Source organism: Lithobates pipiens, unplaced genomic scaffold (assembly GCF_037356315.1).
Source record: "Lithobates pipiens isolate NorthernLeopardFrog02 unplaced genomic scaffold, aLitPip1_a1.2 Scaffold_18, whole genome shotgun sequence".
Taxonomy (NCBI): domain Eukaryota; kingdom Metazoa; phylum Chordata; class Amphibia; order Anura; family Ranidae; genus Lithobates; species Lithobates pipiens.
The window spans coordinates 104,141,368-104,168,387 of NW_027507758.1; the positions used below are offsets into that span (position 1 = coordinate 104,141,368).

At 44.1% G+C, this 27,020-nt stretch overlaps 1 protein-coding gene across 2 annotated transcripts in view; it reads right to left on the reverse strand.

Annotated features, from left to right (window-relative positions):
- SLC1A4 (solute carrier family 1 member 4) overlaps positions 1-27,020 on the reverse strand; it is a 140,901-nt gene that overhangs the window by 32,866 nt on the left and 81,015 nt on the right. For both annotated transcript variants that reach the window (XM_077485960.1, XM_077485961.1), the window contains exons 4-5: positions 9,998-10,164; positions 6,809-7,042 (exon numbers count right to left, since the gene is read on the reverse strand). In XM_077485960.1, the coding sequence (XP_077342086.1) occupies positions 6,809-7,042; positions 9,998-10,164 (401 nt within the window). The remainder of the gene's footprint in view (positions 1-6,808; positions 7,043-9,997; positions 10,165-27,020) is intronic.

The following is a 27,020-nucleotide window of genomic DNA, read 5'->3' on the forward strand; positions in this document are numbered from 1 at the left end:
ACAAAACACGAAAAATGCCAAGGGGGTGAATACATTTGCAAGGCACTGTAGCTAGGTAGATTGGAGCTCCTCTTTATGTATGTCTAAGATGTAAACAGCCTGTATATGGACATACCAATAATATAATGGAATTATTTAATTGAAAAAACAATTATTACACAAACCTAATGACAAATATTTAGAAGGCACTAAAAAAAGAAAATAAGACCAACCTTTGCCCCATAACAAGAGTGCAGAGAAAGGTGAAATATTCTGAAATGCCAAAGTAAACTATTCAGTTCAGAAATGTAAATACTTAACTCTCCAGCAAATAACCCCCAAAGCCTTGCTCAATCTAGACATAGCGTATTATATAAAACTCAAAATTCAATTAAACTGGTAAGAGACTGATAATGTTTCTTTTGGCCACTATAGGGTGCTAAAAAAAAAAAATTTGAATCGCCTGCTCTGCTGTTTTAATTAGTAGAATTTTTACAAAAATAGTTCTTGGAACATTTGTTTCATTTTCTAATTGTTAAAAGGTAGAATATTTTCTTAAATTAACAAAATTTCAACTGTGAATGTGAACTGTAAAATGTGGCTTTCATTCAGGGAAAAACACTTATTGTAAAGCACATGCGTATCTTGAAATGGAACGTAGAATTCAAAACGTTGACATAGCAATCAAACACATTTTTTTAAGGTTTTTATATTAACTTTGTAGAGTCCGAAATGGTATTATGAAATGCTCTGACAAATTATTTTCTGCATTTCCTTGTGAACAATCAAAAAAAATTCTACTACTGCATGGCCAGCCTACGGTAACGTGTTAGGTCCGTTATTGAACTGGCGATTTTCTCCAGGAAACTTGCAACTGAACTAAAGTCACAAAAGTCACTCTTGCTCTTTTACAGAATTGTCACTGGGCCCCTGGGTTGAATTTCCCTCACTCATGACAACAAAGGGTATGCAAGATAATAGGTTAGCTTACCTGTAAAATCTTTTTCTTGGAGTATATCACGGAACACAGAGCCATATTAATTACTACATGGGTTATAGGCCACCTTCAGGTGATGAACACTGGCACACCCAAGACAGGAAGTCCCCCTCCCTATATAACCCCCTCCCGTCACAGGGAGTACCTCAGTTTTGTAGCTAAGCAATATACATATATCCCAGGGGCGGGACCTCTGTGTCTCTCGTGATGTACTCCAAAAAAAGGATTTTACAGGTAAGCTGTTATAAAAATCCTATTTTCTTAATCGTACATCACGGGACACAGAGCCTCATTAATTACTACATGGAAGGTCCCAAAGCAATGCCATTTGAGGGGAGGGAGACACAGAAAAAAAACGGCAGCCAGACGCGAGGATCTATACTGCTGCTTGCAGAACACTGCGCCCGAAGGCGGCATCCTCATGCCCTTTTACATCCACCTAATGGAACATGGTGAATGTATGGATCGAAGACCAAGTAGCAACCTTGCAAATCTGAGTCATGGATGCTTGCTGATGCACTGCCCAGGAAGCACTGACTGCTCTGGTAGAGTGTGCTCTAACTTGGAAGGAAGGAGTTTTTCCCTTCAAACCATAAGCTTGGGTAATAACCTGCCGAATCCACTTAGAAATAGTAGACTTTGATGCTGCCTGGCCCTTCCTGTAACCTTCTGGCAGTACAAATAAAACATCAGTTTTATGTATCTAAGCTGTTGCTTTCAGATAGATTCTGACTGCTCTCACTACATCAAGTACGGTAAGTGCAAAGACTTTTTTGAAAATCCCATGGGCACAGAGGGGATCTGACTCGCAGATTTATACTCATTACACCCTGTATAAAGGCCCGGATTAATGAATGTGAAGCAAAAGGTCTTTGAAAGAACACTGATAAGGCCAAAATTTGACCCTTGATAGTACGCAATGCCAGCTTAATTTTTACTCCCAGCTGTAGAAAGGTAAGTATTCTACCCATGACATACTTCCAAGATGCCATCTCTTGGATTCACACCAAGAGACCTGACATTTTTTAGACTATGGGCTTCAATAGTCAATCCGTTAAAATTAGCGCTTGTAAAGAAGGATGGAATACTGGACCCTGCTAGAGCAGGTCTGGGCGCAGTGGAAGGGACCATGGGTCTCCTACTGCCATCTTTACGATCTCTGTATACCAGGATCTTTCCGGCCAAGCTGGGGCTACCAGAATTAGTGGCTTCCCCTCCTGCTTGATTCTGCAAAGAAGCCGTGGTATCAATTGTACTGGAGTGAACGTATAAATCAGTAAAAACTGATCCCATGGGGCCACTAACGCATCTGTTCCGCATGCGAGTGGGTTCCTTGTCCTTGACACAAAGTTGATTAACTTCTTGTTGAACCTGGACACTAATAGGGCCACATCCGGGATGCCCCATTTTTGGCAAATCACTCGAAAGATGTCAGGGTGTAGTAAACATTCTCCTGGAAACAGCTGCTGGCGGCTTAAGAAATCAGCTTGCCAATTCTCCACCCCCGGAATGAAAACTGCAGACAGGCAAGGTACATGCTTCTCTGCCCAAACCAGAATATGGTTCACTTCCCCCTGGGCTGTGTGACTTCCGGTGCCCCCTTGGTGATTGATGTAGGCTACTGCTGTAGCACTGTTGGATTGAATCCTGACGGGCCAATTCTGTAACCTGGAAGTCCAGGCCCATAGAGCCAGACGTGCTGCCCGAATATCTAGGATATTGATGGCCAAGGTCTTCTCGACCCTGGACCATTTCCTTGGAATGTAGCCTCCTCTAGGACTGCTCCCCAGCCTGACAGACTGGCATCCGCATCCGTCATCACAATCTTCCAAGTAACCGGCACGAAGGATCTTCCCCTCTGCAAATTCTCAACCACCAACTGATGTTCTGACGAACTTCCAGGGTCAGATAGATCGGTAAGTCCAAGGCTTGGATTTTCTTGTTCCAAGCCGACAAGATCCTGTTTGGCAACAGTCTTGAATGAAATTGAGCATAGGGGACTGCTTCGAATGAAGCCACCATCTTCCCCAATAATCTCATGCATAGGCAGATGGAAAGATTCTTCCTTTATAGCAGTGACCTTTTATTGGGGCAAAAAAACCTTTCTCTGGGCTTTATCTATGAGCAGGCCCAGGTACTCCAGCCTTTTTAATGGCTGTAAGGCAGATTTTTCGAAGTTGAGGATCCACCCTAAGTGATACTTGATCATGGTGGACACGCTCTGATTTAGGCGAGCAAACGACTGATCTACTAACAGCAGATCGTCTAGATATGCCATCACCATTATACCCCGGGTCCTTAGCCTTGCCAGGAGCGGAGCTAGCACCTTTGTGAATACCCAAAGGGTAGGGCCACAAATTGGAAATGGTGATTCTCTACCACGAACCATAGGAACTTTTGGTGAGCGGGAAAAGTAGGTACATGTATGTAGATATGCATCTCTGATGTCCACAGATGCCAAAAAGTAGTGGAGACTACTGACTGGATTGACTCCATCCAGAAAGAACAAATGTTTATGGACTAGTTTAGTTCCTTGAGGTCCAGTATGGGTCTGATTTCCCCATTCGGTTTTGGCTCAGTGAAGAGAGTTGAATAAAATCCCATACCCTGATCCCCTATGGGAATCTCCATGATTGCCCCCTGAAACACCAAACGGTCTAGTGCCAGAAAAAGACCTTCTTTTTGTCAGGTCTTTGGGCACGTTTGATCTTAGAAAACTGTATGGTGGAAACTCCTGAAACTCCAGTTTGTAACCTAGAGAAACTATGGAGATGATCCATTTGTCTTGGATATCTTCCTGCCAAGTCTCTGAAAACTGCAGAAGCTTTTCCCCCACCCGACTGAGCGAGGGTGCTCCTTCAAAGGGAGGCCTTGGGACTCTGCTTTGTAGGCTTTTGTCCCCAGGGCTTCTTTGGCCCCTGGGTCTGACCTTGAGGTCTACTTCTAGAGGCTGACGGCTGAGGCCGTTGTGACTGCCTGAAGGCTGTTGTCCCTGGACCTGGAGAGGATGAATGTTTAAAGGAAGGACTTTTACTCTTCTTTTTCACTGGTAAAAGGGTACCTTTACCACTTGAATTTTTTTGTATGTATTTGTATTTGTCCAATTCCTCACAGAACCGCCTTTCCCCATGAAAGGGAAATCCAGTCAACATCCTTTTGCATGATGACTCGGCTGGCCAGTACTTTAGCCACAGACTCCTGCGCATCTGCACTAGCAACAGAGTGAGGCGAGAGATGTCTGATGAATAGAGTCTTTAATAGCATCAACCGCAAAACATAAGGCCCTGGGCAGATCAGCCATGTCCCGGGCCTGTTGAGCAGGCACATATTTTATTACCTGCTTCATTTGGTCCTTTAAGGACTGACAGAGCCAATTGCTGCAACCGCAGGCTGAGCTACTGCACCGGCCATAGCAAATAAGGTTTTTAGCAGAGATTCTATTTTTTTATCCACTGGATCTCTAAATACCTGGACATTGTCCACTGGACAAGTTAGGCTTTTATTTACGCAAGAAATAGCGGCGTCAACAGCTGGCACCCTCCATTTCTCCTCCACGTGATAAAGTAAGGAAAACTTTTTAGGAGGTAGAAAATGCTTATCAGGGTGTTCCCAATCAGCATATATAAGCTGTTCCAATAACGGGTGGAGAGGAAAAGAACTTAAAGCCTGAGGGGGCTTTAAAGACCCCCAAAGAGGGAACCGAAGCTTTAGCTGCCTCAGCAGAGGGTAATTTATAGGCTGAATGAACCATCTCCGAAAGGGATTGGACCTGCAATCTCTGAGATTGGGAGGCTGAGATAGGCTCTTCTGAGACTGTCTCTTCTGAAGAGAAGTCATCAGACTGTCCCTCTTCTCGGTCCTCTGATGGTGATTCTACAGCGTCTTCCCATTGTCTCTCCTTCTGGGAGTCCAGGGAGGGAGAAGGGGATCTGACACGATTTTTCTCCCAGTCTGGGAAGATTTAGCGATTAAAGAGTCTAACCTCTCTTCTAAGCCCACCAAAGCCGATCCCAGAACATCCTCAGCTACGTATGCAGGGACTGAGATGCTAGGAGAGGCAGAAATACCTGATAGCGCCAATGGCTCATCCTGGCCGGCTACATTGGGTCTTTCCGGAGAGGAAGGTACTGCGGATGCATGCCCAGAAGCCTCAGACCCTGAAGATGATGCCTTTGCACCCCCTTTTGCTGCAACCGAGTCCCCTCTGCGGGAACGCATAGTCCTAGGCACAAATGCAGAGGTACTAACCCAAACGCATCACCTGCTGAGTCTTAGTCCAGATAGATTATATATATATATATATATATATATATATATATATACTTCTATCACTTGCCCAGCCTGATGCTTTAAGTAAATGTGCCTCCTTAGGAAGTGCCTGGTTCCACCACCTTACATGCCCTGACGCTCCTGTGCACCGCCAACTTCTCAGCCCAAAAGAGTGAGGCTTTTAAAAACTTTCAGCCCACTCTTTGCTTGTGCCGCCCCATTTTCCCTCCGCCGATCGTATCGTATTTAAGACATGGATGCGCTGATAGATAGACTCCCCTAATGGCTAGAGAGCGAGGAGAGGCTGCTGAACTCAACCAGAACTGCTGCCACACTGAGCACTGCTACACTGTGAGGTAAGGTAAATATATCAGGCATGTGTTTAGAGATTTCACACCCTCTAGTGGTGAAAAATAGACACAACGCCATTTACTTAAAAATAGGATAAATCCATAGGTTTACCTTAGGATTGTCTTCATTTACCTTATCCCCGCCGCAGGATACTGCTGAAGACCAGACAGACCCAGTCTTCAACAATCATGGCGGGCCAAGTCATGACAGACCTTCAGGGACTGGGACCCCACTTACGGGGTCCTCTTTCCTGGACCCGTATAGAACCCTGCCAGAAAACCTTTAGGTATTCAGAAGAAAGACCAAAGTGCTGGATCTCAGGGTCCAGCTCTCCAGGGAGAAGCATTATGGGCAAAACCTCGTACACTTTCCAGCGAGGCCCGGGCACAATTCCTCTGCCTTTTGGACGGATCCGGTTGCATAGCTCCTTGACCCAGAAAGGATCCTGGCAGAGCTTTTTTCTTTAGAACTTGTTTACCCACGACCAACAACTTAGACACTGGCGAAAAAACTGAGGTACTGTAATGGGAGGGGTTATATAGGGAGGGGGGCTTGGGTGTGCCAGTGTTCATCCCCCGAAGGTGGTCTATATGTAGTTATTAATATGGCTCTGTGTCCCATGATGTACGATTAAGAAAGGACAATTTAGGGGAGAGGTGGGTTGGGAAGAATGTGTGGGGGTCAGGGGCAGGTAGCTGTGAAAATGTTGATAGGAGGAGCTAAAACACCAAAAGAACACAAAATACTATATGGGTATGTCAGGAGTACAGTAACAAACTTTAACACACACTGAACTCCAGTGTACAAGCAAGCAGGAAGGTAGTCTGGAGTACTATTGCAAGGCCTCCATAAAAACAAGCTATTTCTCCTGTAGATGTTTTAAAGCTTCACTTTTAATTCTATTTTTTACTGCCTTAATACAATTTATATACAATATTATATTAAATACAAAATGAACTGATGTTCTCACTGAATGGTCTATTATTCATAGGATAGGGCATATATAACTGTAATTATCTATGAGCTCCACACGATTCTGTTCAAGTGAGTTGAGCTAAATGCTAAGAGTTGTGGCTACATTTTTAGACCATTAAATAAAGAGCTAAAGACCATCCAGAACTAAGTACTCAATAAAGCCCTCTAATGTTCTTAGACATGATACTACTTTAGACTGCAAGCCTGAGGATGCTGAATGACCATGCAATGACTTACCTTGAGGATGTTGCGAAGGCAGTTGCAAAAGGAGTTATCAGCCCAAGTAAGAATGTGTAAGGGTTTTTGCGTGTAAAGGCAAAATAGATAAGTGGAAGTACTATTCCTCCATGAATAATGTGACCCAGAATAGATGCTATGATGTACTTCCCAAGGCTGGTCACCAGGAGCACGATATTTCCCATCTCAACAATCTTGCTGCCCACTAGGAACATGATTCCAATAGGGACATACCTAAATAACAATGCAAGATGAATCATATTTGGAGTCTTACAAAACACCATTTACCATTTGTTTCAATAAGTTAAAGACATATGACTTGAACGATAGACTAATCAGTACATTTCATTAGTTTAGCTATGTTTCAGTGTTACTTTTAGGCTATTAAACTCAGTGTAATTAATGGCCTACTCATGCCCACAGATGAAGTCGTAATGACAAAATGCGTCTGGGTGTGACCTTATGGCGACCGGAAGTGACGCACTGCATTTCACAGTCAGCAAGAGACAACCAGGGGGAATCAGCGTGGCTGTGTAACTACATTTTGCATTTAATGCTCATTGATTTTAAAATGTTTGTAAGTGCAATCTTTAGGGGGTTGGGTTTTGCAATAAAACTGTTAAACAGGATCATGCTATGTGGAATCTTTCTTTTTTTATCATTGTCTATTCATGGAGTGATTTGCAGCTCTAACAAAACCTATATCTTGGATGACTTATTTCGGATTATTTCAAGACTTGTGAGTATTGTTTTCTGGTGAGTTTGAACCCCTTGAAGAGTGTGACTCACGCCATGTGGATCTGGGTGTAGGTGCACGCTCATCATATCTCCTAGGACCACTATCTTCCTTCAGAACTGTTTTCACTAAGTCGTCCTTCTATCCCTTATGTGGTCAAACATATAAATGCATGTTTTAAAATGACAGGACAGGGACGCTGCTATGGTATTGGATTTGTACAGTGTTTCAGGATTGGATTCTTTGCTATCTTTACAATACTTTCAGGCTATGTTTGTTAACTCCTTCCCGACCAGCCGCCTGCAGTTATACTGTGGCAGGATGGCACCGTTGCGCAAGTTATCGTAGCTGTACGTCAGCTCTTTAACTGGAGCCAATGTGTGTGTCCGGTGGGCCCGGGAACCTGCGATTGCTCGTGTCAGAGCAAGAAATGGGATCTGTGTGTGCAAACACACAAAGCCCTGTTCTCTCAGGGGAGAGGAGACAGATTGTGTGTTCATATTAAGTATGAACACAGATCTGTCTCCTCCCCTAGTCAGTCCCATCCTCCCCACAGTTGGAACACACCTAGGGAACGCAGTTAGCCCCTTGATTGCCCCTAGTGTTAACCCCTTCCCTGCCAATGACATTTATACAGTAATTAATGGCTATGTTTAGCTCTGATCGCTGTATAAATGTCAATGGTCCCAAAAAAGTGTCAAAAGTGTTCTGATCTGTCTGCCGCAATGCAGTCATGATAAAAATCACTGATCACCGCCATTACTAGTAAAGAAAAAAAATTATAATAAAAATGCCATAAATCTAGCCACTATTTTGTACACGTTATAACTTTTGCGCAAACCAATCAATATATGTTTATTGCGATTTTGTGTACCAAAAATATATAGAAGAATACATATCAGCCTAAACTCATGAAGAATTTTTTTTTTTTAATTTGGGATATTTATTATAGCAAAAAGTACAAAATATTGTGTTTTTTTCAAAATTATAGCTCTTTTTTTGTTTATATCGCAAAAAATAAAAAACGCAGAGGTGATCAAATATCACCAAAAGAAAGCTCTATTTGTGGGGAAAGAAGGATGTCAGTTATGTTTGGGTACAACATCGTGGGACCACACAATTGTCAGTTAAAGCGGCACAGTGCTGTATCGCAAATAATGGCCTGGTCAGGAAGGGGGTAAATTCTTCCGGGGCTGAAGTGGTTAAAGAGACCCTGTCACCAGACATAACTTTTTAAATGAAGCTCTTGCAGAAGTAGAAGACAATAAGCACTTGCATGTTTCCCCACTTAAAAGAAAAACAAAACATTCTTTTCTATTGTCTTGACACATGTAACTTTAGTAGGAATATGACCACTTTTTGGATGTGTCAGTTCCTGTCGCACTGGCCACTACTCCTACTTCTGTTAGGCCGCGTACACACGCGGGGACTGTTCGCTCAACTTTGTCCGTCAAACAGTTTCAGCGGACAGTCCGCTCAAAATTAGCATGGACGGACTTGCCCACACACGACGAACGAACAGTCCGCTGAAACCGTGCGCGATGACGTGAACGGCACGTACGACGGGACGAAAAATACGACGTCCTATACACTGCAATGCAAACTTCGGCGTGTAAATCCTTTCTGAGCATGCGCGGAACTTAGTTTGACGAACAAGCCTACACACGAGGGGACTGTTCGCTGAAACAGAGTTTCAGCGGACAGTTTTTCGGAATTTCCGAAAAACTTTGTTCAGCAGACTGTCCGCTGAAACTGTCCGCTGAAAGCCCACACACGAGCGGACTGTCCGCCGAAACACTGTTCAGCGGACAAAGTTGAGCGAACAGTCCCCGCGTGTGTACGCGGCCTTACTGATTACATGTTAAGGCTGACATACACAGCTCATATTTCCACAGATTCATGGTGAATTGGCTGGAAATTTGAGCCACGCATGCCCCTGTCAGCCACGCATGCCCCTGTCAGCACCACCCACCTTTCCCAAAAGTTCCCTGAACATTTAACTTTTGTTGAAGGAGCTTGGTAAAAAATTTATGGCCAAAAAGGGCCTGCATCCAATCAGATGCAGACACTATCCCAGTATTCTGACAGCAGCTGTAGCCACTGTCAGAATACAATAGCTGTCAGGGGGAATTCGTCCACCTATGCTGTTTAGCATTAATGATGGAATTTGTTAGATTTCTGAACGAAAAAAATAAATGTAAGTGTATGGCCAGCGTTAGATGATGACATTTACAAGGAAGACATTTCATTGTTTTTATTGTGATAATATGTACTACTGCTCTCTCAAGTACATAGGGATTTTATATACTTCTACTGCCCATTGGGAAAAGGGCATTTTTGAAATGTGTCTGTTGGCCAAGTAAAATTCCTATTTACAATAACAATGTGATATAAAAATCATTTTTTTTTTTCTGTAGTAGTGTAGGTAAATGAAGCATCTGTAAATCACTTACCACATAATCCAAGACACAATAACCATCGTAGCCTCATTAAATGCATTGAAAAATCGGATGAGCTCTTCTCCTTCTGGTCCCAGCTTTTTCAAGGCCACTCCCAGGACAAGTGCAAAAAGAACCAGGCCCAAAATATTCATCCCTTCAACCTCTGTACCAACAGGTACCTGAGAATAGATTTTTAATGTCAAAATATCATCCTTTGTTCTTTATAATCTGAACATACTGTTAGGAAAATCATGTTTTTTGAATTTTTTTTTCTACAGATTAAGAGAAGCAGCTTGTGCATAGAACTACATTTATCACCACTTATTCATTCCTAAAGGTCAAGCTCACCCAGATCAGGTTTTCTTGATTCACCGTGAGTTTAATATGTAATTTGCATTGCCTACCTAATCTTTCTGGAACCACAGTATGTAAATCTACCCATTCAAGATCCTGGTGCCTCCTTCCCCGCCCCTGCAAACCCTGCTTGACTTCATACTACATACTGCTGTTTTCCATGTCACCTAAAACTACTGCTTTCTCCATATGTGAATGTTGCAAATTCCAGTATGGAATAGGTTACATTTTGTACTTGGCATCAAATATTTACAGCCTTGGTGCCCAACCTGCGGCCCAGGGACTGCATGAGGCCCTTTGGCACTTATTGTATGGCCTTGGAAGTCTCTGCAGACAGTAGGCAGTGTTTACCTTACTTAGATGCTTTCTCTTGCCAGCAAAGTAAATATATTCTAGTAGTTAAATGGTTTGGTTTAACCCTTTTACATGATCTTTTCTTTTTTTCCATGCCATTCATGTCTTTTTTCTTTTAATGTTTTTTTCTTCCTCTTTTATAATGAATCTTGCTAAGAGAAATATTAAATATGGCACAAGTAAATGTAGGATGGGCACCAATGTGGAAGTAATGGTTTTTATATCACTGATCTCTAGCAGTCTCATGTAATGTGTCTCCTCTTCAGCCTGTGACTGGTTACTAAAGCATGCTTCCAGTCTCCAACAACTCCTACACCATGTACACAGTGTCTTTCTATCTACTGTAGCATGTTTACAGTCCATGACCATCTTATGTTGCATGTCTGCAGTCACTGACAGCTTTCTGTAGAGTTACTGTCCCTGAATGTTATGTCCGACCCTTTGGTAATGCCACAACTGAAGCTTTTTTTTGTTTAATATTTGTTTATTGGTTAAAGAAAAAAAGGCATGAAGAATAAACAAAATTATCATAGTAATGTAAAATTACATATGCATGAACATATAAGGTAAACATTGTCCGAAGACACTCAGGACCGGTAAACTGATATAAGAAGACGGATGACTCTAAGTATTAACCTGGGTCTAGGAGGATGCAAGGGTGGCAAGTGTAACTTCAAATGTTCAATGGAGAGAATAATAGGAGATTATGGGGGGATTGGAGAGAAATGGAAGAAGAGAGGGGATAAAAGAAGAAAGAGAGAAGACAAGGGGGAGAAAGGTGAGATCGGAAGGAGGGGGGATAGGAACATAGGAGGCTGGTAGTCGATGGACTTTACAAGACATCACAAGTCTAAAATTGCTTACCAATAGGCAAAGTCTACATATCAAGAGACCACATGGTTAAGAGGGAAGGGTTGGCTGTGAGCCTTCAGGGCACACAAACATAATGTCCTTGTACCAAGAAGAACTTTTAAATTCAGCCCACTGAGCCCATGTTGTCTCTGGCTATAAGAGTACGTTCTTCTATGAAACTGAGGCTTTCATCAAGAGAGTTGACCACCACTGCTCTACGGAGAAGATGCACTTATATATATTTTCACCAAAAACAAATTAGGTTTAGGTGATGTTTTGGGGCTACAGGTATCATTCACAATATATAAACAAGGCTAGTATAGAGTGATTACTTCTCTCAGTATTTATACCATTGCAAAAAATACACTAATATACAGGTTTTTATTGGTTGTTTTATTTTAAAACATCACAATATGTTTATTGACTCTGAAAATCCATAGTTTACAAAGTCTTCAGATAAAGTTTTATTTCAAAATTTATGTTTGCATCTTGTTTGGAAGGAAATGGCATAAAAAAAAAGAGTGTCCTTTACTAGTGGTGCCACTTATCTGACCTTTGCTTCTACTGTTCTAATATCACAATCATAAAAACATACTGATAATCTCTAAGGAAATCCAAGAAGAACATTGTGGAATGGTAATAAATGCTTATTAATTCCCTGCTTCCTGTAATACAACAGACACTGAATCATTAGCTACAACAGACAAGGGTCTAATGAGATAATTGTGATGTTTGTCTATATGCCAAATTCATCATTAGTATGCAGATAGAAGGAAACCTACTGAGACTAGAAGGTGAGTCAAGGGACATATCATGTCAAATATACTTTTATCAGAAATGACATTGAAACACAAAATATGCATTATGTTCTATAAATTAGTGTACAAGTTTCTATAACACCTAATTGATAGATTACATGAATGAATTGCTGGAAATTAACTAAATCTAACTTGTTCAATGCAAAATAGTCTAGTGCACCCAGTCACTCTGTATTTGTAGGTCCAATCATTTAAGGAATGACTTACTAATCTGTAAGTGCAAATCATACAATATTAATGTACAATTTATTGATAGGAAAATTGCCATGTAAAAGATGGTGTTAATATCTCATTCTAAAAATGTTAGGTGTCTGACTTTCATCCTGACCCTCTGTTTCCATCACTTACTTGAAAAAAAGTGTACAGATAAGGACTTTTGACTTGCCTGATCTGCATACTTGTTACAGGTCAATATCAATATACAGGTCAATAACTTGGAAGTATTGAAGCCAGTGGGGTAGCTGGGGTAGCTTAAAGTGATTGTAAAATCTAAATTTCAATAAAAATAACAAACATGTTATACATAACTGCTCTGTGCAGTGGATTTGCACAGAGCAGCTCAGATCCTCCACTTCTCGGGTCCATCTTTTGTGATCCTGGACCCTCCCTCCTGTTGAGTGCTCCCACAGCAAGCAGCTTGCTATGGGGGCACCCAAGCTCAGTCACAGCTCCCTGTGTCCATTCAGACATGGAGCTGTGGTTCGGGCCCCGCCCCATCTCTATCCTGATTGGCTGACTGACTTTGACTGACAGCAGCTAAAGCCAATGGCTCCACTGCTGTGTCTTAGCCAATCAGGAAGGAGAGTCTTGGATGGTGTTCTGTCAGAATAGGCGACCTGTCAGATTAGGTAACGGATGTGACATTGTCAGCTGAATACTTACTACGCATGCAAAGATATGCTAATTGTATATAGTTACCTAGTGGTCGAGGTTGAAAAAAGACACAAGTCCATCAAGTCCAACCTATGTGTGTGATTTTATGTCAATATTACATTGTATATCCCTGTATGTTGTGGTCGTTCAGGTGCCTATCTAATAGTTTTTTGAAATTATCGATGCTCCCCGCTGAAACCACTGCCTGTGGAAGGGAATTCCACATCCTTACCGCTCCTATAGTAAAGAACCCTTTATGCAGCTTAAGGGTAATCTGACAGAACACCTGCAGTCATAAGGCGCCAGCGGACATCTTACTGCGCCCAGCTGCATCTTGAATTTCACAGTCATTTAACAAATAATGTGAGGGTATATAAATCAATATAGTATTGAGATCTGTCATGCTGTTTTAATGTTATATTTTCAGAGCCTAAAGGTTAAACGTGGAGCAGTGCGGGGCGTACAAAGATTGCCTCCGCCACCTTTCTACTGCTGGTCTCCAGCTTCTTTCAAAATGTAACATTCAAAACAGCATCACAGATGTCAATATACTACATTTATTTACAGTGCCTTGAAAAAGCATTCATAGCCCTTGAAATGTGCCAAAAATATGAAGGCAATTTACTCGCTAGGAGAGGAACCTCTGAAGCAAATCTAGGATGGAAATATACCACCAGAATCTGTCTTTCCTTTCCCTTCGCTCCCCCCCCCCCCCCCCACTCTCACTGGAGAAGTTCTTCCCCTGGCAGCTAGGAGAATTCCTCAGCTCCAGCAGTGCTGGTCCCTGACTGGGATCACCAATGTCACTCAATGGAGAATACTTATTGGGATGCTCCAGCACTGGGTCGGCCCCCCTGGCACTTGCCCCTCTACCCTTCCTGACTGTCACTGGTTATTTGAGTTACTGTTGCCTTTCTATCTTCTTTAACCAATCTGCCCATTCTCCTCTGACCTCTAACATTAACAAGGCATTTTCGTCCACACAACTGGATATTTTCTCTATTTTGGACCATTTTTTGTAAATCCTGGAGATGGTTGTGCATGAAAATCACAGCAGATCATCAGTTTTTGGAATACTCAGACCAGCTTGTCTGGCATCAACAACAATTCCACATTCAAAGTCAGTTAAATCCCCTTTCTTCCCCATTCTGATGCTCGGTTTGGACTTCAGCAAGTGAACTACACCACATCTAGATGCCTAAATGTATTTAGTTGCTGCCATGAGATTGGCTTATTGGCAATTTGTGTCACCAAGCAATTGAACAGGTGTACCAAATAAAGTGGCTGGCGAGTGTAATGCTGCTTACACACAATCGCACATTCTGACAACAAAATCCATGTTTTTTTCCGACGGATGTTGGCTCAAACTTGTCTTGCATACACACGGTCACACAAAGTTGGTCGGAATTTGCAAATGTCAAGAACGCGGTGATGTACAATAAGTACGACGGGACTAGAAAGAGGAAGTTCAATACCAAGTGCGCCAACCTTTGGGCTCCTTCCGCTAATCTCTTGTTAGTAGAAGTTTGGTGACAGACGATTTACGCTTTTCAGCCTCCTGCTTTTCTGATCATTACTGCTCTTCAGTTTGTGCTTGTGGGTTTGTATTTCTATTATGTATTTGATTTTCAGTGCGTTCTTGTCCGCTCGTATCTGATTTTCAGCTCTGGCCTTTGTTTTTCAGTGCTTTAGTGCGTTCTGACCAGCCGACCATTTTGAAGCCATGAGAACATTCACCCCAGACCAGAGGGTTTATAACTAGTGATGGACGAACTTCCGACGGGACGTTTCGCGAACGCGAAACGCGAACGGACACAAACGTTCGCGAAAACGACCGTTCGCCGCGGGCTCCATTGACTTCAATGGGAGGCGAATTTCGCAAACCTTTAGGTCGAATTTGCGGCCACGGGGTAATTATTAGGGGGTAGCACGTAGTCCCACCACCTGGACAATAGCATAATACATGTATGAGGTGAATTTGGGATCGATAACTACAAGCATTTTTTTTTTATTTGGGAAATTGTTCTGACAATTCAGGACTATGGAGCTAATGAAGGCAATGGAGGAGAGGGAAGGTCAGGGACCAGGGTAGGCAAACAAGAGGGTGCAGGAGATACAGAGCACTGACAGCAGCACCGTAATACAGAGCACTGACATCAGCACCGTGACATACAGCGCTGACAGCAGCTCCGTGACATACAGCGCTGACAGCAGCTCCGTGACATACAGCGCTGACAGCAGCTCCGTGACATACAGCACTGACAGCAGCTCCGTGACATACAGCGCTGACAGCAGCTCCGTGACATACAGCGCTGACAGCAGCACCGTGACATACAGCGCTGACAGCAGCTCCGTGACATACAGCGCTGACAGCAGCTCCGTGACATACAGCGCTGACAGCAGCTCCGTGACATACAGCGCTGACAGCAGCTCCGTGACATACAGCGCTGACAGCAGCTCCGTGACATACAGCGCTGACAGCAGCTCCGTGACATACAGCGCTGACAGCAGCTCCGTGACATACAGCGCTGACAGCAGCTCCGTGACATACAGCGCTGACAGCAGCACCGTAAGCAGCCCCAGGAGGAAGTCAGCACAGCACAGGGATGGTGTGATCCCCTCATAATAAGAACCCCCAGGAGGAAGTCAGCACAGCACAGGGATGGTGGGAGCCCCTCATAATAAGAACACCCAGGAGGAAGTCAGCACAGCACAGGGATGGTGGGAACCCCTCATAATAAGCAGCCCCAGTAGAAATATGACACCGCTCAACCTCTTCAAAGAGGAGGGTAGGGGCATATAGTACGGTGTGCTTTTTTGGGTCAGGGAAGTGAGCCAAATGAATTAAGAAGGTCTGTGTGCTTGATTCCAAAAATTGTTTATAGACATATACATGGTCTACTGATCACATGTGTTGAATTCCTCCGAGATCCATGCCTCATTCATTTTTAGAAATGTGAGGTAGTTAACACTGTGGTGAGCTAGGCGAGTACGCTTATCGGTCACAATCCCCCCTGCTGCGCTGAACGTCCTTTCGGACAGGACACTGGATGAGGGGCAAGCCAACAGTTCGATTGCAAATTGGGCAAGCTCTGGCCAGAGGTCAAGCCTGCCCACCCAGTAGTCTAGGGGTTCATCACTCCTCAGAGCGTCCACATCGGCCGTTAACCCAATGTAGTCGGACACCTGACGGTCTAGGCGTTCCCTGATGCTGGATCCGGATGACACCTGTCGATGGGTCGGCTGAAAGAATGACCTCATATCCGAAGTCACCAACACATCTTCAAACCGGCCTCTTCTTGCAGGCGCTGTTGGATTGGTACCCGCAAATCCTTCTCTGGGAGTGGGAATTGCTCCTCTGCCAGCGCACGCAAAAGCAGAATGCAGCATTTCTCGAAGCAAGGCCTGGAAGTGCTGCATTCTGACAGCCCTCTGCGACGGCGGTAACATTTCCGCCATTTTGTGTTTGTACCGGGGATCTAAGTACGTTGCCACCCAGTACTGGTCCTTGACCCTCATGCTTTTTATACGGGGGTCCCTATTAAAACACTGGAGCATGAAGGCCCCCATTTGCACTCAAGCGGAAGGTATGTGGTGGTGGTGGTGTTGTTGGTGGTAGTGTCTTTGGGGGTGCACATAGCAGAGAGTGAAGAAGAGGGTGCAGATCGAGAGGATGAGGAGGGTGCAGAAGAATAAGGCTGAGTGAGCCACTCAACCAAGTCTGGTGCGTCCTTTAAAGTAATTGAACGCACCTTCTGCAACTTCCCACTTTGGCTCAAGGCTGTTGCTCCTGCCCTACCCCTACCACCCCTGCGGAAGGGCCTGCCTCTTCCTCTGCCTGTCATTTTTTAAATCACCCTGTGACAAAACTCTTAGTCCCTATACCGCTGAAGGACTGCTGCAGTATAGGGCAGCGGTCAGCAGTAGTGCACGTCAACCCTATGTATTGTGGACCGATAGCGGTCCTTACAGAACAGCAGACTGTACTGCACTCAGGCCTATGTACCGTAGCACCCTATACCAAGTTACCAGTCCTTATAAAAACTTTTGTGGACCAAGCAGGTTGTGTGTTAGTGTTTAGCAGACTGTGCGTCAGTCCCTATACCGCTGAAGGACTGCTGCAGTATAGGGCAGCGGTCAGCAGTAGTGCACGGCAACCCTATGTATTGTGGACCGATAGCGGTCCTTACAGAACAGCAGACTGTAACGCACTCAGGCCTATGTACCGTAGCACCCTATACCAAGTTACCAGTCCTTATAAGAACTTTTGTGGACCAAGCAGGTTGTGTGTTAGTGATTAGCAGACTGTACGTCAGTCCCTATACCAATGAAGGACTGCTGCAGTATAGGGCAGCGGTCAGCAGTAGTGCACGGCAACCCTATGTATTGTGGACCGATAGCGGTCCTTACAGAACAGCAGACTGTACTGCACTCAGGCCTATGTACCGTAGCACCCTATACCAAGTTACCAGTCCTTATAAAAACTTTTGTGGACCAAGCAGGTTGTGTGTTAGTGTTTAGCAGACTGTGCGTCAGTCCCTATACCGCTGAAGGACTGCTGCAGTATAGGGCAGCGGTCAGCAGTAGTGCACGGCAACCCTATGTATTGTGGACCGATAGCGGTCCTTACAGAACAGCAGACTGTAACGCACTCAGGCCTATGTACCGTAGCACCCTATACCAAGTTACCAGTCCTTATAAGAACTTTTGTGGACCAAGCAGGTTGTGTGTTAGTGATTAGCAGACTGTACGTCAGTCCCTATACCAATGAAGGACTGCTGCAGTATAGGGCAGCGGTCAGCAGTAGTGCACGGCAACCCTATGTATTGTGGACCGATAGCGGTCCTTACAGAACAGCAGACTGTAACGCACTCAGGCCTATGTACCGTAGCACCCTATACCAAGTTACCAGTCCTTATAAGAACTTTTGTGGACCAAGCAGGTTGTGTATTAGTGTTTAGCAGACTGTGCGTCAGTCCCTATACCGCTGAAGGACTGCTGCAGTATAGGGCAGCGGTCAGCAGTAGTGCACGGCAACCCTATGTATTGTGGACCGATAGCGGTCCTTACAGAACAGCAGACTGTACCGCACCCAAGCCTATGTACCGTAGCACCCTAGACAGACCAAGTTACCAGTCCTGATAAAGAGCTTTGTGGAACAAGTGAGTTGTGAATGATTAGCAGACTGCAGCAGAAGGGCAGCAGTCAAGTATAATATTCTTTCTATATTTGGAAGAAAGAATATTATACGTGTACAAGCCTATTACCGTACCACTGATACCAGTCCTGAAAAGAACCTTTGTGGAACTAATAGTAACAGCAAGTCTTTAAAATTATCCTCACTGCCTGACACACTGCTTCCTGCCTGTCCCTATACAAATTGGCAAAAAAGAGTAGGCTGGAACGATTAGCTGGAACAGCTCTTTTGTGGACCTGATAGTAACAGCTAATGATGATGATGATGATGATGATGAAGAAAGACTAATCTGGCTGAGCTGTCCCTAAAATAGCAGCATACAGCGCTCTGTCCCTTTATCTAAACTGACAAAAGAAACTCAGGCTGCTGACCTAACACCTATACCAGTCCTGAAAAGAACTTTTGTGTACCAAATAGCTAGCGTTTTCTCTGTCCCTACTCCACACAGGATCCTTTCCCTACAGTGACAGAAGAAAGAATGTAAAATGGCCACCGGATCGGGTGTATTTATAGGTTAGGGGGAATGTCCAAGTGTCCATGAGCTGTCATGTCTCAATTGGTTGTCCTGTAACACATGATAAACGTGTCACGAAAGGTTAAAGTTCTTGTATACATTAAACACGTAAGTCCGCCGGGGCGAACGACGGAAAAAGGCGTTCGAACCCGCGGACGGCGAAAGTCGGAAATTCGCCGCGAAACGACCGCCGGGCGAAACGTTCGTCCATCACTATTTATAACTACTGTCTGGCTAGAGCCAGAAGAGTGGTGGAGAACACTTTTGGGATAATGGCCAGCCAGTTCCGCCTATTCCTTACGCCAATCAACATGGTGGAATATAAACCTAACCATATAATCCTTGCATGCTGCATTCTACACAACTATTTAAGGAGAAATTCAATGAACTATGTGGCCTCAACAAGAAACCCTGACGGCGCTTGAAGCTGGCCGTCCTGGCTTGCCCCCCCCCCCCCCCCCCAAAGCACCGGAGAAGTAAGACAGAAGTATGTTGAGTACTTTGAGGGTGGGAGGGGACATTGATATGCCAGAAATTGTTTAAAGCGGGGGTCCAGCTGCAAAAAAAAATATTAAAAGTCAGCAGCTACAAACACTGTAGCTGCTGACTTTTAATAAGCACGCTTACCTGTCCAGGGTGCCTGCGATGTCGTCCACTCACGGCCAATCCGTCCATCGCATCGGGTCCCGGCGCCTCCATTCTAAGTAAGGGAAACAGGCAGTGAAGCCTTGCGGCTTCACTGCCCATTTCCTACTGCGCATGCACGAGTCGCGTGACGTTTTGTCAATGGCTGGCTGTGTTCTGGGACACACACAGTTCCCAGAACACACTGCGCCACCTTCCCCAGAAGACAATGTGAGGAGGAGAAGACTGAAGATCACCACGGTGTAGGAAGTGGCAGATTAGAACGATCTGCCTAGCAACAGGCATTTCAGGTAAGTGAAAACAATTTTTTTTTCTATTTTTTTTTTACATTTTTAGGAGATTTTTTATGCTATTTCTCTTTTTTAGGGTGGCCGTCCACTTTAAGTCCAAACATTTTATCCTAAATTTTTTAACTTAAACTGAAAGAAAATGTCCTTTGATTTACTGCCTGGGTATCTTTTAGCTGTCTCCTAGGTTCTCCAATGGGCTTTTATTTTTGAACATTTCCTTCATTAGTGCAAATGTAATTTATTTGATGCATGAGGTGACAATCTCTTCTTCAGCAAACTATTATTATGTTATGGGTCTGCTACACACAACTTGTTTTTGTTGTTAAGGTATGTAATGAATTACTGACAAAAATATTCACCATTTTCATCACCATGAATGAATTTTGTGGAGTCATGAAAATAGCGTCATTGTGGCAAATTATAAAGCACTGTGGGTGTCCTTTACTAAAGGGAATTTCACTTTGCACTCCAAGTGCACTGAAAAGTGGATTTGCCTTTAGTAACTAACCCCCATTGTCACTGTAAAAACAAACTTACTACAAAAATTGCTATTGAGCATTGAAAGAAGAAGCCACACATTGTTGAGTAGAAAACATTTTACTCAAACCAACATCTTTGGTGTATAACTTTTTATTTTTTTTCACATTGTAAATATAATTTTTTTGGTTAAACAGGCATGTTTCAACGCATAACATACACAACTCAGGAACTTACAAAGTTCAACTGACAAAGTGAAGGCAATATCATTCATTAGTATGTCCAAACTGTGTTGATATTGCCTTCATCAGATGGGGTGATGTCACCCCTGTAAAAGCCAAATTTTGCAGATGCACACAAATTGGGATTCAAACTGGGGATTTCCCTCCTGATCCCATACCTAATGTCAACATGTGCTAGTTCCCATCATGGGGGAGCAATAGATGTGTTTTGGGGGGTTGCAACCCCTTCCTCTCACCTAGCTGAGTTGCAAGGAAGGGGTTGCACCCACAAAACGCATACATCCCTTCAAAATTTGGCTTTTAACCACTTGCTGACCGATGTCGGCATATATATGTCGGCAGAATGGCCAGGCGCCGAGGACTAGGCCGAACCTGCGGCCTCCCCTAAAAACTCAGGGCCGGCACGGTGTCCATCAAAAAAAAAACTCGATTCGAATCGCGAATTGAGTTATTTTGGGAGAACATCACCCAGCTCTAGTACGAGCCTTTAAGGATGAGCTGTCCAAACCCAACTGAGAGATCCCATCAGGAAGCTGTCACTGCATAAGGGGTGTTCATACATATTGGTGTGGGGCGGGGAATGCTTTGGCTACTTAAGATTGGCCCAGTACAGTGTCACCTTCCTACTGTTGGCAAGTGGTTAAAGAACGCAGCTTCTACAGGAGTTTTGTGTTTTGCCTGCACATTACAACATTTAGAGGCATATTTTAAGCTCAGTGTTTAGATGCAGGAAAATAAAAACCCTTCTGGTTTGTGTTTTTGAATGGAGCTTTATGGCAGAAATAATGCTAAACAGTGCTAAACACGCCCAAATGTGTGTACAAAGACACTTTATATGAGTGTTTTTTTCTGACAAGGAAACTGGTGTTTTTATAAGCCCAGTGTGTATGGAGCCTTACTCGTAAAATGTATAAACATAAAGCTGTAAACCAGGAGGAATGTATGTACTTAAAGCAAAGGTGTACCCAAAAATTGAACCTCCGCTTTTCGGAACACTCCTCCCCTCCGGTGTCACATTTGGCACCTTTCAGGGGGGGAGGGTGCAGATACCTGTCTAAGACAGGTATTTGCACCCTCTTCCTGTCCTGGTGTGCTGTCTGCTGGGACACACGGGTCCCAGAGACAGCGCGGACCATTCCCATTGCGCTGTGTGGCTCACGCATGCACAGTAGGGAACCCTACCGAGAATAGGACCAGCATTGCTCGACCTCGGCTGCTGACATCGCTGGACTCCAGAAAAGGTAAGTGCTGCTGCTGACTTTCAAAAAAAAAGTTTTTCGCCGGACTCCCTCTGTAATGTGGTAAAAATCATTACATGTATGTTTAACCACTTCCCGACCAGCGTACGGCAATGTACGTCGGTACAATGGCACGGACAGGCATATGTGCGTACAGGTAAGTCCCTTTAAGAATGCCGTCGTACCAGTCGGGACAAATTAATGCATTATTTAAGCATTTCTTTAGAATTGCCAAACTTGTTATATACTCCTGGAGTCAGAATCAAATAACATGTTATTATTTATGGTATTAAGGTTTGAACATGCACTACAGACACAGATTTAACTGTTGCAATATATAACATCTTTATAAATAAAACAAAGCGTCATAAACAAACAAAAATATTGCTTTTTCACAAGCAGAAGTACAACTTGAAAATATAAAAAAAAAACTCTATCCATTTCAGCCCCGGACCATTTGGCTCCCAAACAAAATTGGCGTCCTGTTTTCCCCACATAGAGCTTTCTTTTGGTGGTATCTGATCACCTCTGAGGTTTTTTTTTTTTTTGCGTTATAAACAAAAAAAGAGTGACAATTGTGAAAAAAAAAAAAACGCAATATTTTTTACTTTTTGCTATAATAAATATCCCCCAAAAATATATACAACATTTTTTTCCTCAGTTTAGGCAGATACATATTCTTCTACATATTTTTGGTTAAAAAAAAAAAATAAATCGCAATAAGCATTTATTGATTGGTTTGTGCAAAAGTTATAGCTTCTACAAAATAGGGGATAGTTCTATGGCATTTTTATTAATATTTTTTTTTTACTAGTCATGCCGGCAATCTGCAATTTTTATCATGACATTATGGCGGACAGATTGGGACCATTCACGTTTATACAGTGATCAGTGCAATTAAAAATGCACTGATTATTGTGTAAATGTGACTGGCAGTAAAGGGGTTAACCAGTAGGAGGCACTGCAGGGGTTAAGTGTGTCCTAGGGATGTGTTCTAACTGTGGGGTGGATGGGTTACATATGTCACGACACTGATCACCGCTCACGATAACAGAGAGCTGTGATCAGTGTCCTGTCACTAAGAAGAATGGGGAAATGCTTGTTTACATTAGCATTTCCCTGTTCTTCCTCTCCGTGAGACGATTGCGGGTATCCCCACGGACATCGAGTCCGCGGGACCCACAATCATACTTACGGAGCCTGTGGCGGGCACGCGCGCACACCCACAATGCCGCGTCTTAACCACTTTCAGACCGGACCATTTTGCTGGTAAATGACCAGAGGTCTTTTTACACTTTGGCACTGCGCTGCTTTAACTGGTAATTGCGCGGTCATGCAATGTTGTACCCAAACAAAATTTGCGTCCTTTTCTTCCCACAAATAGAGCTTTCTTTTGATGGTATTTGATTGCCTCTGCGATTTTTATTTTTTGCGATATAAACGTAAAAAGACCGCAAATTTTGAAAAAAAATGATATTTTCTACTTTTTGTTATTAGAAAAATCCAATAAACTCAATTTTAGTCATACATTTAGGACAAAATGTATTCAGCCACATGTCTTTGGTAAAAAAAAAGTCAATAATTGTATATTTATTGGTTTGCGCAAAAGTTGTCACATCTACAAACTAAGGTACGTTTTCTGGAATTTACGCAGCTTTTAGTTTACGACTGCCTATCTCATTTCTTGAGGTGCTAAAATGACAGGGCAGTACAAAACCCCCCCAAATGACCCCATTTTGGAAAGTAGACCCCCTAAGGAAATTGATAAGAGGCATGTTGAGCCCATTGAATATTTTATTTTTTTGCCTCAAGCGATTGAATAATGACAAAAAAAAAATTTTTTTTTTTTTTTTACACAAAGTTGTCACTAAATGATATATTGCTCACACATGCTATGGGCGTATGTGAAATGACACCCCAAAATAAATTCTGCTGCTTCTCCTGAGTACGGGGATACCACATATGTGGGACTTTTTGGGAGCCTAGCCGCGTACAGGGCCCCGAAAACCAAGCACCGCCTTCAGGCTTTCTAAGGGCGTCAATTTTTGATTTCACGCCTCACTACCTATTACAGTTTTGAAGGCCATAAAATGCCAAGATGGCACAAAACCCCCACAAATGACCCCATTTTAGAAAGTAGACACCCCAAGCTATTTGCTGAGAGGCATGTTGAGTCCATGGAATATTTTATATTTTGCCACAAGTTGCGGGAAAATTACAAACTTTTTTTTTTTTTTTTTTTTTTTCACAAAGTTGTCACTAAATGATATATTGCTCATGCATGCCATGGGCATATGTGAAATGACACCCCAAAATAAATTCTGCTGCTTCTCCTGAGTACGGGGATACCACATATGTGGGACTTTTTGGGAGCCTAGCCGCGTACGGGGCCCCGAAAACCAAGCACCGCCTTCAGGCTTTCTAAGGGCGTAATTTTTTGAGTTCACTTCTCACTACCTATTACAGTTTTGAAGGCCATAAAATGCCAAGATGGCACAAAACCCCCACAAATGACCCCATTTTAGAAAGTAGACACCCCAAGCTATTTGCTGAGAGGCATGTTGAGTCCATGGAATATTTTATATTTTGCCACAAGTTGCGGGAAAATTACAAACTTTTTTTTTTTTTCACAAAGTTGTCACTAAATGATATATTGCTCACGCATGCCATGGGCATATGTGAAATGACACCCCAAAATAAATTCTGCTGCTTCTCCTGAGTACGGGGATACCACATATGTGGGACTTTTTGGGAGCCTAGCCGCGTACGGGGCCCCAAAAACCAAGCACCGCCTTCAGGCTTTCTAAGGGCGTTACAGTTTTGAAGGCCATAAAATGCCAAGATGGCACAAACCCCCCCCCCCCAAATGACCCCATTTTAGAAAGTAGACACCCCTAAATTTAGGGGTACACTAGTGAGACTAGGTAATAAATGGCGGGTGCCCTGAAACTATAAAAAAATAACTAACCAACCAGCGTCACCTGTAACAGTTATATGGTGATCACTGGTGAAAGGGTTAACTAGGGGGCAATCAGGGGGCTTTATGCGGTAGTATATGGGGGTCCCTGGCGCTATAAAAAGCTGCGGCGAACCTAAATACCTACCTGCCTAACTAGCGTCACCTGTGACACTAATACAGCGATCAGAAAAACGATCGCTTATTAGGCTGGGTTCACACTGGAGCGATGCGGGAACGCCACGAATGCGCGGCGGGTTCCCGCATCGCATGCCTCCCGGCGGCAGTTCACACTGCCCTATGCGAACTGCTGGGAGTGTCAGTGAAATGTTAATGACACCCCCAGATCAGTTCGCATATCGCAGTGCGATCTGCAAACTTGGATCGCATGGTGTGAACACCCATGCGATCCGATTCTGCTGCGGACCAAAAAAAGGGTCCCGTGCGAGTTTGCGGCGGGTGCGACATGAATTCAGCCATACTATCTGTATAGCTGAACTCGAATCGCACAGAGATCGGATGTGATTTGCACTGCAGTGCGGTGCGAATCACATCCGTTCTCATAAACCGCTGCAATGTGAACCCAGCCTTAGTGACACTGGCGACGGGGGGTGATCACGGGGTTAAACCTTTATTGGGGGGGTTAGGGGGGTACCTTAGAACTAAAGGGGGCTAACCCTAACTGCCCTAACAGTTATTAGTCACAAATGACACCTGCCGGGTGATCAGGGGGTTAAACCTTTATTAGGTAATAAATGGCGGGTGCCCTGAAACTATAAAAAAATAACTAACCAACCAGCGTCACCTGTAACAGTTATATGGTGATCACTGGTGAAAGGGTTAACTAGGGGGCAATCAGGGGGCTTTATGCGGTAGTATATGGGGGTCCCTAGCGCTATAAAAAGCTGCGGCGAACCTAAATACCTACCTGCCTAACTAGCGTCACCTGTGACACTAATACGGCGATCAGAAAAATGATCGCTTATTAGGCTGGGTTCACACTGGAGCGATGCGGAAACGCCGCGAATCCGCGGCGGGTTCCCGCATCGCATGCCTCCCGGCGGCAGTTCACACTGCCCTATGCGAACTGCTGGGAGTGTCAGTGAAATGTTACTGACACCCCCAGATCAGTTCGCATATCGCAGTGCGATCTGCAAACTCGGATCGCATGGTGTGAACACCCATGCGATCCGATTCTGCTGCGGGCCAAAAAAAGGGTCCCGTGCGAATTTGCGGCGGGTGCGGCGGGTGTGGCGGGTGCGGCGGGTGCGGCGAATGGCTGAACTCGAATCGCACAGAGATCGGATGTGATTTGCACTGCAGTGCGGTGCGAATCACATTCGTTCTCATAAACCGCTGCAATGTGAACCCAGCCTTAGTGACACTGGCGACGGGGGGTGATCACGGGGTTAAACCTTTATTGGGGGGGTTAGGGGGGTACATTAGAACTAAAGGGGGCTAACCCTAACTGCCCTAACAGTTATTACAGTCACAAATGACACCAATGCAAAAAAAAAAAAAAAAAAAAAAAAATGACATTGGTGTCACTGTGACTGGGGGGCAGGGGTAATTGGGGGGGTGATCGGGGGGTAAAGGGGGGGTGTGAGTGTGCCTGGCATGTTCTACTGTGTGTGGGATGTGTTGGTGCAACTCACTGATCCGCTCTCCTCCGTGTCGGAACGAAAAATACCGACACGGAGGAGAGAATACATCACTTCCTCTCCTGTGTTTACATTACAGGAGAGGAAGTGATGTCACCGGGGATTTCCATTCGTCGGGAGCGATCGCGAGGGGGTGGCCATGAATGAATGGCCGTCCCCTCGTCCGGGATCGCTCCCGAACGAAAACCGACCGCCGCAGGCACCGGGCGGGGGCCCGATCGGGCCCCCGACCCGCGGGAGGCAAAGGACGTACATATATGTGCTTATGCCTGCCCGTGCCATTCTGATGACGTACATCGGCGTGAGGCGGTCGGCAAGTGGTTAAAGGCAACGTACAGGTACGTTAATATGCCTGCACGTGCCATTCTGCTGACGTATATTGGCGTGAGCCGGTCGGAAAGGGGCTATTGACTGTAATGCCATTGCACATATTACCTTAATATATTACCAATATTAAATATCAAAAATAAAAATAAAAGTATTTTCTTATTTTTTTTTCTTTTAGCAGCTTATTAGATACCCCCTACATATTCTTATGTGGTAGTGCAGTTTTAGTCGTATTTT